Genomic DNA, 12,230 nt, shown 5'->3' on the forward strand with positions numbered 1-12,230 from the left:
CGCTGAGCGCCGGAGCCGCCGCCTGGCAGCGGGGCTCGATGCCCGGGGTATGGCCTCGACCGAGTGGCCTCAGGTAGCCACGCTCTTTCCCTTCCCTCCGCCCCCCCCAAATCCGTTCTTTCGCTGAGCTACTAAATATTTAGGACCAGCAAAAATGAGAAGTGGAAAAGATAAGCAGCTTTTTTGGCACGTGTTGATTCTGCAAGAACATCTTCGCTGTTATTCTGAGCAAAGCTCTGTCTGTTCCAGGCTCTGGTCTGCAAATACAGTGCTACCAATGTGAAGAGTTCCAGCTCAATAATGACTGCTCGGCACCGGAGTTCATTGTGAATTGTACCGTCAACGTTCAAGATATGTGTCAGAAAGAAGTAATGGAAAAAAGTTTTGGTAAGAAAGAAGTTAAATAATTATACTCTTGTTAACTTGTTTCAGATAACATATTGTTGCCTTTGGCTCTGTGTGGTCAGTCTCCAACTAGGAAGGTATGTCAGCGTAGTCCCACTGAAAGGAACTTTCAATTCGATTTCTCAAAGTTCTGGGCAACTTTGCAACTCAATAAAAAAAGTTAATCATTTCCCTTTAAAAACTGGTTTAAAAAATGAAGTATCCAACCCAAATGTTGATAAAGTTAAAGTTGTTAATACACAGTCTTATGGGTCTCAGATTTAGTCTCCCAGCGCTGGGAAATTAATAACAAGTTAGTTTAATCTCATTACAGTTAATTACATGGGCTTTTCCCCCAGGGGATGGAAGGAAAGAGCATTAAATTAGTAATTCTCTCCTTTCTGTTGTTTACTCTAGCAATTCACATGCGCTAAAGGTTCATCTTAAGGGAAGTCTAGTCATCTATGCTTTCATCCATAAAAGAAAACATCATCAAGGGAGAGAGGGCTATAAAGAACTTATAAAGAACTTTTTCTTTTTTCTTCTTCTTTTTTTTTTTTTTTTTTTTTTTTTTTTTATTTTTTTTTTTTTTTTTTTTTTTTTTTTTTTTTTTTTTTTTTTGAGTTCAGAGAGCATAGTTGGCTGTATTATTTTTCTAAGTCTGAAGGGGCTTTTCCTTTACTGTAATTAATTAAAGTTAGCATATCCGGAGATCATTGTCTTCAAGAGAAAGCAAACTGGTTCTGCTTCTCTGTTCTTTTTTTTTGAGCTGTGGTTTTTTGTTTGTTTTTGGGTTTTTTTTTTAACTCATCATAACAATGGAAGGCATTTGGTGTTCTAAAACCCAAGACAATCCTCTCAAATGCCAAGTTGTTCTATAGCCATCCAAGTGAATTAGAAGACTGCAACTTTATTAGAAATTTCTGGGCTGGGTGACATAACAAGGAAATGGTTCTGTGACTTCTAATTCATTTAGCTTCCTGCTCTTACTGCAGATAGCCCTTAAGATGTTTTTAGACATAAAAAGGGGTAAGATAGTAARTCAGTGGTATACCTCAGTTTAGATGTGACCTCTATAACAAGTGGTAGAGTTAAGGAGCAAAAGACAGGAATTTTGAACTTGAGAACTCTGATTTAAGGGGGGAACTGGTTGGACTAGATGATCTCCAGAGGTCCCTTCCAACCTTACTGATTCTGCAATTCTATGAAACTGCTCCCTGTTACAGAGCAACTTGCAAATGAGGGCAGTGCTTTAGATCATTAAATTTGCAGATGTATAGAACTATTACAATATTTATATAAATTAAGCTGTAGCCTGTCTTTTTTTACTCAGTCATTCAGTAACAGCAGGATGGTTAAGGTTGGAAGGGACCTCTGGAGATCATCTAGTCCAACCTCCCTGCTCAGCAGGGTCACCTAGAGCATGTTAGACAGGGTTGCATCCAGGCTGGTTTTGAAGATCTCCAGAGAAGGAGACTCCCCAACCTCTCTGGGCAACCTGTGCCAGTGCTAATTGGAAATTTGCAGAGCGGATTTCCTCTGTTGGTAGGAAATGTGGGCAGCCATGGGACTTGAACTGTAACATTGTGTGTGTGTGTGTGTTAAAAAGCCATTCATAAGTATTTTTCAAGTTGCTAATCAATCATCTAGTTCCACTTTTGCTGGTACTACAGATCACTGTACTGCAAATCATAGAAAAATTGTAACAATTTTTGTTAAGTACCTATATCAACAATAGCTGAACTGCAGGCAATTTGCCTCATTATGTATGGTGTTATCTAGGCTGACAATGCTTTTTCTGTAAAATATTTAGAAGCTCTCCAGTGTGGAGAGAAAGATATGTGTTTAAGGGAAGATCAGCTCTCCTTTGAGATATATATTATTTGAATATTTTATTTCAAGTTCAAGAAGGTAGAGGTGATGTTAGAYAGTTACGGCTTGTAAGGTACTTCAAAAATTCTGAGTGCTTCTAAACGACCGTTTGAAGGCAAGTGTAAGAGGGCTTTGCCACCTGCACACCAAACCTTCTACAGTGTTTTTAATAGTTTGGAAAGGATGATGTGATTGTTTGAAGCACTATCAAACTGGTATGTAGACAAATATGTCTCTATTAAAAAAAAGTGTTAAGAATAAAGTGAGAACTATTGACTTTTTCTTTTTTTTTTTTAACCACTTCCCTGATGCCTTCACATTTTTATTTCAATACAACTCAAACTGCCTCTGGCTTTCRGCAACATATCTATAATCTTCCCTTCAGGTGACTGTTAGTGTTTTCAGTCAATTAAACCRCTGATAGATTAAAGAAGTGCAACTCTTCTGCATAAGCATGTATGCACATGTGCACATAGATGCCTGTAAGTGTATGACCATGGGTTTAGTCAGGCATAATTTCTCAGAATAGCAAACAAGATTGCAGACTGGCCAATGTGACCATGAYGCATTGAAAATTCTGATTGGAGCCATTCTGATAGATTTGAGACATACGGGGCTGTGTCACTTCCTATGAAGAAATTGATTTGCAATATAGTAAATAAGGAGCTTTTAAAAGTTTTTTTTTTTCTTTTTTTTTTTTGACATGCAACTTTTGTGTTGGCTCTGGGCTGATACTTGGATTTTTCCCTTTAGGAGATAACTGCCTTGCTGTGCATAGCAGGTACTACAGTTCTATTTTATTTAATTTAATTCTGTAAATGCAATTCTTAATCATTTGAAGATGAGAGGTTGTAAGTTCCAGCTAGAGAATAAATTTAAATTTTTAACTTAACTATTTCAAATTGAGTGAAATTTACATTGCAGGTTTGGTTTCCTGCCCTCAGTCAATTTTAGAGGGTGTAGGTTGTAAAACATAGACAATTCAGTTCATCATCCTTTATTGTTTTTTTTCCTAATTGATATTTAAATGTGTGTAAGATAAATGCCTTAATCTCACAAATTTTATTGAAAAATTCTGCTTCTACAGTACATTTCGTAACTTGGTTCTTTGGGTTGTTGYTTATCACTGAAAGCTGAAGTGTTTCAAATATTGATTTTAATTTATAATAGACTTGAGTTTGAATTTTTTTTTAACCTGGAATGTGAAAGATGTGAATTTATTTGACAGTACAATTTTATAATTAGAGTTTTTTCCTCTTGACTGGATACAGTCAAAGGAATATAATTTAATTTTTATAGACTAACCCATTTTTGCCCTTAATAAAATATAGCTGTGTCAATGAGCAAAATGTTACAAGTTCTCCTAAACCTTATTTAAAAGTTAAATGCAGTATATTGAGATAAAGTTCATGATCTGAATCAGTAACCTCATTGATCTACTCTTCAGTCCTTTGCAATATACATTAATCTATTTGTCTGTTTTGCAATGAAGGGGGTCACTGATTTAGATTCTGTGGTGTGCCTACAACATAGAAACCAGTGTGTAGCCAGTGACTTTTCTTTCTTATCTGTTGGTGTTCATTTGTTTGTGCAATGATAGCTCTAAATTCAGCTTCATTTCTMTATTAAATTTTCTATAAATGGTTCAGTGGAGAACTATATGCAGCTGTTTTCATTTATGTTGCAAATAGTTCCTTATGCCTGACCATAGCTAAGCAAACCACTTCTTTTCAGTTACTATAGAATTAGGATTAGTGCTTCAAACATCACTGTCTTGTCTCGGAACATTATCRCAGTTTATGGAGATTCAGTCTGAGGAAATACATTTCAGCTTCAGGTGAGAGATTCCAGCAGAGGAGAAATAYTACTAACCCAAGTTAGAAAGCAACTATTATAGTGACAATCTCTGATGCGAGTAACCAAGAATGCAGGTATTAGTCATTAATATTTTGAATTAGATCAGCAAGCATGTTATTCCAGCCTGTTTKTAATACCAGAGAGAAACTAGCTCCATTGCACAACTTAAAAGAAAATGAACTGAGAAATGAGAAATATTTAGGCATGTATCTGGCTAAGTGATTATGTGGAAATAGTACARTTCTGCTTCCCCTGTATACATGCCCTTCATTATGGCAATTTTATATTTCAGTTGCACTTCGGGGATCTATCAGTACCCAGAATTGGAGATACTGTCACATCAATGATAAAATACTCCTTTTTTCACTTTAAGTAGAGCTTAAAAATTGTACTAGAATAAGTTTTATGCAGCTATATTAACATTCTGTACCAGTGGGAGATAAAGGACAGTACTTTGCCTGCGATGCAACATTTTACAATGTAATTTGTTAGTTTAATCTTTAAAAAACATCAGTGCTTGCTTTCTTTGTAGGGAGAATGGTTAGCATGGCAAGTGGCACTGAAGAATACACCAAATAAATTTTAGTCCCATAGAAACTAATGCAAGTGATACATTTCTAGTTCATGCTACAGCTAAATAGTCAAGYCTTTGAAAACTGTGTAAGTACATGAAATGTTTGACGAAGGACCAGAAGTCTTAGAAATGCCTCTTGAAAATATTTTGTGGAAATAAAAATGGCAGATTCCCTTGTCTCACTTGCCTTGCTTTCTCCTCTATGAACTTTCAACTCTGAAACTCCATCACTGCTGGTTTTTAGAGTGAATGTGGGAACAAAAATTCCCATTGTGTATTGGAATCAGATGAAACATCTTGATGATACATATATGAATATATACTGTATATATGGTTTTATATACATATATCATAGAAAACATGCTGATAATGAAGTCTACCTTTTACTGAGGACAAGAGCAACCTAAGCCTTAAGGCTGATCTAAAACTCACTGAAGGCAAAATGAAACTTGCAGTATGAATAGCTCACAAATATATCAAACATGAAGGGTAAGAGAATCAAAGCAGAAAATTAGCAAATGCAAATTTCAGAGACCTCACTGTAAGTAAATGTGTCCGCATAAACATTTTAACAGTACATTTAATTCTCTGGTTATGTCCCTCTAATGTAGTTGTGAACTTCCTTTAACAACGTATTTTTATCTTTGGGGGGGGGGGAGTTTCCATGATAGCAAGATTGATATTTTAAAATGTCTTGCTATATAAAACTAAGATTGTTTATGATTTTTCCTACAATTGAATTGGAAAACGATCTCATTTCTATTAATCTGCAAAAAGAATCTTCTCTTATTTTTTGGTTTACAGTGGCCTTTCTWACGTATTCACATTGTATAAAATCCTGCAATGTAATTAAACCAATTACTGTAATTGTACACTTAACATAAAGGCAAAAAAAAAATCTATATTGAAATTCACCATTGAGACAATTACCCTTTTCCTGATGTTCCTATGCACTTYTAAGACTCTTTTCAGTACTGATCTCCTAGTTATTTGTTTTATCAGGCAGAGGAAAGCAATGTCTAAGTTGTGCAGATTTGTTCTATATAAAATCCATTACTTTTAGCTCAAGTTGCTTCATATATGACTGTTAAGGATTGCAGGAGTACATATTCTTCTCCATTTACAMGTATAGCTTCCATTAGTACTAATACTAATTGCATACTAGCATCAAGGGGAAATTATACCCTGGTGTACATTTCTTGACAAAATGATTAAAACAGCAAACAAAGTTTAATGTCTTTAGAATTACTGCAGGCATTAAAGTTTTATAGGTAGTAGCTGTATCCTCAGTATCCATTTAGAAACAGTAAGAAATATCTACCAAGCCTGCTGTGATTTCCCCCCTCCCCCCTTGATACTGTCTCTTTTGGTGAAAGCCTATTAAAATTGGGGTGGTGGTGGTGTTTTTTTTATTGGTAATAAATATCTATTGTATTACGCTCTACTTTGTAACCTGTCACATGCCATTTTTTTAAAAAAAAAAACAAAACAGCTTTATATTTTGTACTGTCAGTTGCCCAATGAAATGAAGACATGGTAACCAATACTCAAAACACCCAGTTCATTTTTGATGCTAGTGTGAATAAAAGATTATGATATGTCATTAATTTTCATTGTATGCTGAAAACTTGGAGCTGTGGATATATTACCATTTAGAAATTATTTTCAGATGCCAAGCTGTAGAGCATATTGGCTTACTAATAAATTGCTTCCAAACTTTGTGTTGCTCACCAAACTTCCAAACACATAGGGGATGAACTGAATTAAGTGCATTACCTGTGGTGAAATTATGAACAATATGTGATAGATTACTGTTTTGAGCACCTTTAAATGCAGAAAAGCAATAGTGGCATTAACAGTTGACTTCATGCAGTTTATGACTTGAAAGTCATGACAAAGATCGGAATGCAGAAGTGATGAAGGGCTGTATTATTTTAAGGAAGTTGTGATACCTGGTCCAGTGAATTTCATTTCTCACAGGACATGGGCAATAGCTTTTTATGTTTTTCCATTTCTTGGACTTGTATGAAAGGTATACAAATGTATTTTGCAGGGATAGTGCCCACAGCCAGTTGTCTCTTAAACCTCCTTTAAGACTGTCTATGTTGTCCTTTGTGTTTCACACACAAGTGAATCTGCATTTCCAAAGGCTGTTCTCTGTGAGCTGACCATATCTTGCCTTAACTGCTAGACACATTATTAAAACATTGGCAAGTATATTCTAATAAAATCAATTGTTTTTAATCTATTTTCCCTTGTAGTCAGGACATCTGTTGGAAAACTTGAGATAATCTCTTTTGCCAAATTACCATTGATTCTTTCAACACGAAAAAATGTAATATATGTCAAAAAAAAAAAGTCATCCTTTTCAGAAGTTGACCATGCTGTAAAATGGTAAGCATAAAAATAAGTTAAAAGATTTTAAATGATAAATATTATAAAAGCTGGATGTGCTTTAAAGATACTGGTATGCAGGCTTAAATATGTGAGCCATTCCACTTAACTTGGTAAGAATATTAATTAGTAGGCTGCAACAAGAGTATCGTATAAAATTATTTATGGGACTTACTAAATGGATATGGCTTTTTATCACTTGTAAAGGCATCCTTACTGTGGCTGTAGCTTCCTAGTTTGTTTCAGCAGATATGATTATGCCAGGAAAAACACTGATACTTGATCCTGAATGTTAAGTCTAAGTTTACCTCTCTTACTAGAAAATAAGTTATATTTTGATCTTGATATCCAAGGCATTTACCTACCTTTGTAACAGGAAAGCACAGATGATGGAACACTGTGAACCAGCTTTGCTTGAAAGAYGTATGTTTTCCTGCTTGGCTGTCGGTCCACATTAGTGAGCAGAGAAATGGGTAAGGATAGTAGAAAATAAAAGAATTAGACATGCAGGTTAAAGTTGAGTTTAACTTCTAGTTTGTAGCTTTCTGTGGCCTTAAAGAAAATTGTCTGATAATACCAGCATTAGCAGCTGTACTTAATTTTCCTAATCTATGCATTTTAAGCGGTTTAATGCTTTGCTTGTGTTTTTTGATGCTGCAAGCAGTAACATAGACTTCTTTGTGCTATTTACATTATTAACAATGCAGTTTTCCTTCTTATTTCCAGTATGAGAATTAGAAGGTATGACCTGATGTGTCGTTCTTCAACATTGTGAAGCGATGTCATGGTAATACAAACTCTTGTCATCAGCAACAGAGGGCTGTGTACTCTGTTGTACAGCAATTGTCCAGTTTTCTAAGATGATTTGATTCTGCAAGATGTCATGGCAGTTGGGGTCGGGAAGAGAATGCTGAAGCCAGTCTTGCATTGTCAAAAGCCGTCTATTAGTTTCTGCAAAAATGCATTTTTTTAAAATTGACAAATATATGGAATTGTGATCATACTGAGTAGATTTTCGTAGCGAATTATGAAGAAAATATGACATGAGAGTATGCTAATATGACAAGGTAGGGTTTTTTTTTTTTTTTTTTTTTTTCCTCCCTTCCATTAGAGCCTAACTGCATAGATATGCTTTCATCTTGTACTGAATGCATCAAAGAGAGGAGATAGATAGGGATGAAATAGCTGCAGTCCTAAAACACAGGATTCAAAATTAGGAAGTCTGTGATCTAGCTTAGCAATAGATCTCAGGTCGCTTAATTTGTGAGCCTGTTTCGTTACATAGAAAACACTGTTCATRTTGCTTATTTGTTAATTAGCTATTTAGAAAGCAATTAGTAAATTTTATGAGAAGTTTTAGCAAAGTACAAATTATTTAAATGACTGAGCTCCAGAGATAATGGTGAAGAAATAAGGATGAGAAGAATTTAGTTCAAAATGAAACATAGAGCACATAGTTGGATGTGGTTATACTTTACACTAGCCTAAGTTTTTTTTTTTTTTTTTTTTTTTTTTTAACAGAGCATTTACAATCTTGCATCAAAAGATTTGTGTTGAGAAAGCCTAATTTATATTTTAAACCAATATAAACAAGATCTGACTAAAACCATGACTGTTTCTGGAAGCATGCATGTAAGATTTCAACATTCGATCACTTTCTAAGATCACTTTTCTAAGCTACACAGGAGGATACTCAGCAAAATAAGTSTTTCCACAAGTTATGCTTTAATCTTTAATTGTATGTGGTCTAAAACTGTCACCTGTTGACAAGTYTTCTTCTTTTTGCTTGAAAGAGACGGGCAAGAAGTGTTTGTGTAGCAAACTCTTAAATCACCAGGGTATGACCAGATCTCGGAGCTGCTACTGCTTCTGACTGAGAAGCCCAGAAGAACCCACGTGATAGCAGCAACTGCAGCAGCTTGTCCTACACCTCAGGCCTCCAAAACAGGGCTTTTTCCCAAGAACATGGTATTGGGTCATGTTCAGTTAAGTTATGAAAATATGTCGTGGTCTTTGCTCACTGGAATTCCCTAAGTGGCAGTGATCTGTGGGCAGTACAGTCTCTCTCTCTCTCTGTCTCTCTCTCTCTCTGTCTCTCTCTCTCTCTGTCTCTCTCTCTCTCTGTCTCTCTCTCTCTCTGTCTCTCTCTCTCTCTCTTTTTTTCATTTTTTTTGAACAGAAACAGTAATCTGTAGTGGAAGATAAGTACTACCACATAACAGAAGTGGAAGGTACCTATTGAACTATCTAACGCTCTCACTGAATATCAAGCACCAAATCTAAAAGACTTTAATGCAGATACTCTGCCAAAATCAACAACTCTAATCCTCAAAACTTGCGTTGATTTGCTGGCTTACTTTCCTACTTTAAAATATAAGAGTTTGCTGCAAGTCCAAAGCTATGTCTCTGTGCATATCCACAACTTGTGTTCCAGTCTTGATAAGSCTGTTTTTGTGACTGCTCAAGGATGCCTAGCTTCTGGACCCTAGTTAGATACGAGACTTTCTTCTAAGGCTCTTGAAAAGTTTGCTGCAACAGGCATACTCAGAGAGCATGCTGAAGACTTTGCGAAAGCACTTATTTGTGGAATGAGTGAGTTACAAAAAAGCARATCTGATTCAATGTGTATCTGCAAAATTGGAAATGTATGTAATACTGTAGCAAATGCTTATTTATTTTATTTAGATGGATGTATCTGCCATATAGCCTGCTAGACAATATTTGGCCTGAAAGGTAATGTTGGGCTAAGTTGCATCCTCTTCTTGAGGGGAGTCAAACTTGTGGCTGAGAGTTTTGCAGCCATGAGGCCACAGGCTGTATAAGGTGAAACAGAGAGCTGCAGTCTGCTGTTGAGGTGTACCGTTGCAGAAAAAAAAAAAGGTCAAAAATAATTGGGTCATAAAGTCAACTTAAAAGACCACCTACTTTTTGGTAATCAGATCATTGACTTACTTAATTAGGAGCTGGTATCTTAGTCGCCTATTTCAGYTTCAAATGCTCTTCATGTATTTTACTAAAGGAGTCTTGAGAGTACAGTGTGAACTAAAAAGTTGCTCATTCTTAGCATTACAGTTGGCTCTAAAGTTGGAGAGTCATGCTAACACTTGCTCTTTTCTTCTCTACTGGAAATACAGCCAGAAGAATTTGAGGTGCTTAATAGGGCCCTTTTCAAGCAGTAGAGAAAACAGGCTGCATCTGCTAATGCTTTCTGTATATACACAGTGTAAGAAATATCAGTGATGGCACCTTTTCTATTCTTCATTGCTCTGGTAACAAGCTGTTACTCAATGCATGGAGAACATGTACTGGGCTCTGCAGACAGGGTCGATGGAAGAAGTTTTAAGTTTGGGGTTTGGATAAATTATGGCAAGAATTGTTCATTACTGTCAAGACTGAATGTATCTGCATGTGGCTAAAACTGAGTGCCAGGGTTTAGATGCAATCAGTGGCTAAGCAGAAATTCGGCGATTGGTAGTGCTGGCTTCTATGTGTGGAATAGCCCAAGGTGTGTGTGTTTTATATATATATATATATATATATATATATATATATATACACACACACACACATATATATATATATATAAGCCTGAAGACTCTATTTTCAGCATTTCATTGTATGGAATGAATGAGGCAGCAGTCCTGCAGAAATAGTTTGTAGGCCTTGATGCTCTCTAACTGTATAATCACATATAGGGCAGAGAGAGGTGTAAGGATGGCCAGGTTGCTCAGTCTAGGAGTAAATGTTCAAGGTTTGCTTTAAGCCCAGAGSCTTTTGAATAACATATTTATGCTAGGTGCATGGGGAAGAAGGAGGGGGTGGACTACTACTACTACATTTTTCACGCAGATGCCCTACCTCTGTCTAATCCCTTTTCTTTTAAACAGTACTAGTATTTGAACTTCATCCTCAGCCAGTCTCACAAATGTGGGGTCAGAATGAAGAAAAAGGCAATTGGTAGAAAGGATTTTCTRGTAAAACTTCTTTACAATACCTATACACAGGCATAACTCACAGTCCTGAACCAGTGCAAAATTATTTATTCATTACCCATCCATCAGGAGGTTGGACAGTAAAAAATGCTAGCTGAGCATTGTTGAGGGTAGGGAGGTAGGACTAGTTCTGTCCCAATAAAATCATAGTGTAAACTGTATAGTCTCCTTACCTAGCAAGCAGCCTGGAACAAACTGACAATGAGGAAAAGTGCCTGAGAAAGTTTGACAACTATATTTCTAGGTGATAGTCATTAATGAATATATCAGATTGATTGCACAAGCAAGAACATCCAGTAATTACCAGTTCCATCTATGGTATGTGCCTTATGAGGCAGATAGATATAACAACTTACTTACTTTGAAGCATTGCTTGCTGTTTGGGCTGCTAGTAGCACATAGTTCAGGAAGATCTCAGAAATAATTCCGGAACTGGTCAGCAGTACAATAAACCACTTTGCTCCCTATCACTTAWGCAAGTAGTCTGAGGGAAGACATCCTTGGGACATACAAGAAATAAATCTTCTAGCGATAGAAAATCCAAGACAGGATGCTGCTGGCTGTTTCCCCCAGTTGAACTCAGCAAAGGAGCTGCAGTAAGTAGGGTATATTAACCTGTTTATTGGAGCAAGGCAAGTACTGCCCCTGGCATCAAATCATGGACTTTGCTTGTACTAATGTCCTGCTACAATTACACTCTAATCCCAGGCTGGTGGGAAGAAGGTTTGAGTGTTCGCCTATCATCTAATGCATACTTTTTTGCAATGGTGTCATGCCTTTTTGACACAGTAAAAACATGAGAAATCATGGCTAATATGTTTTAAAAACAAATAAGATGCTACTCTAGTGTAAACATTCTGGTTTTTTTGGTTTTTTTGTTTTTTTTGTGTTTTTTTTTTTGCATTCATCTTCTATGCCTTTCTTCATTATATCTTGCTGTAAAGAAACCACAGAGTTATGGGGGGCGGGGGGGGACGACAACACAACCTTTTTATCCTGATCAAATTTAGTTAAAACATGATGGTTCTTCTAATCTTGGAAATGTAATTAGTGTATAATAGCAACTGATTTGCAAGCTCAAAAGGATCCATCAGTACTTACTTACTTAAAGAAATAAAGTGCCTTGGATGTAGAGAGCATGTCTTTAGCCAAGTAGC

At 36.2% G+C, this 12,230-nt stretch overlaps 1 protein-coding gene across 1 annotated transcript in view; it reads left to right on the forward strand.

Moving 5' to 3' along the window:
- Window positions 1–49: 49 nt before the first annotated feature.
- The window catches only part of LYPD1 (LY6/PLAUR domain containing 1), a 16,862-nt gene continuing 4,681 nt past the window's right edge, over window positions 50–12,230 (forward strand). The window contains exons 1-2 of the mRNA XM_085320962.1: window positions 50–73; window positions 207–387. Coding sequence (XP_085177088.1) covers window positions 50–73; window positions 207–387 — 205 coding nt within the window. The remainder of the gene's footprint in view (window positions 74–206; window positions 388–12,230) is intronic.

This window comes from Rhea americana, unplaced genomic scaffold, assembly GCF_003343005.1.
Source record: "Rhea americana isolate MKP2758 unplaced genomic scaffold, rheAme1 scaffold_67, whole genome shotgun sequence".
Lineage (NCBI taxonomy): Eukaryota > Metazoa > Chordata > Aves > Rheiformes > Rheidae > Rhea > Rhea americana.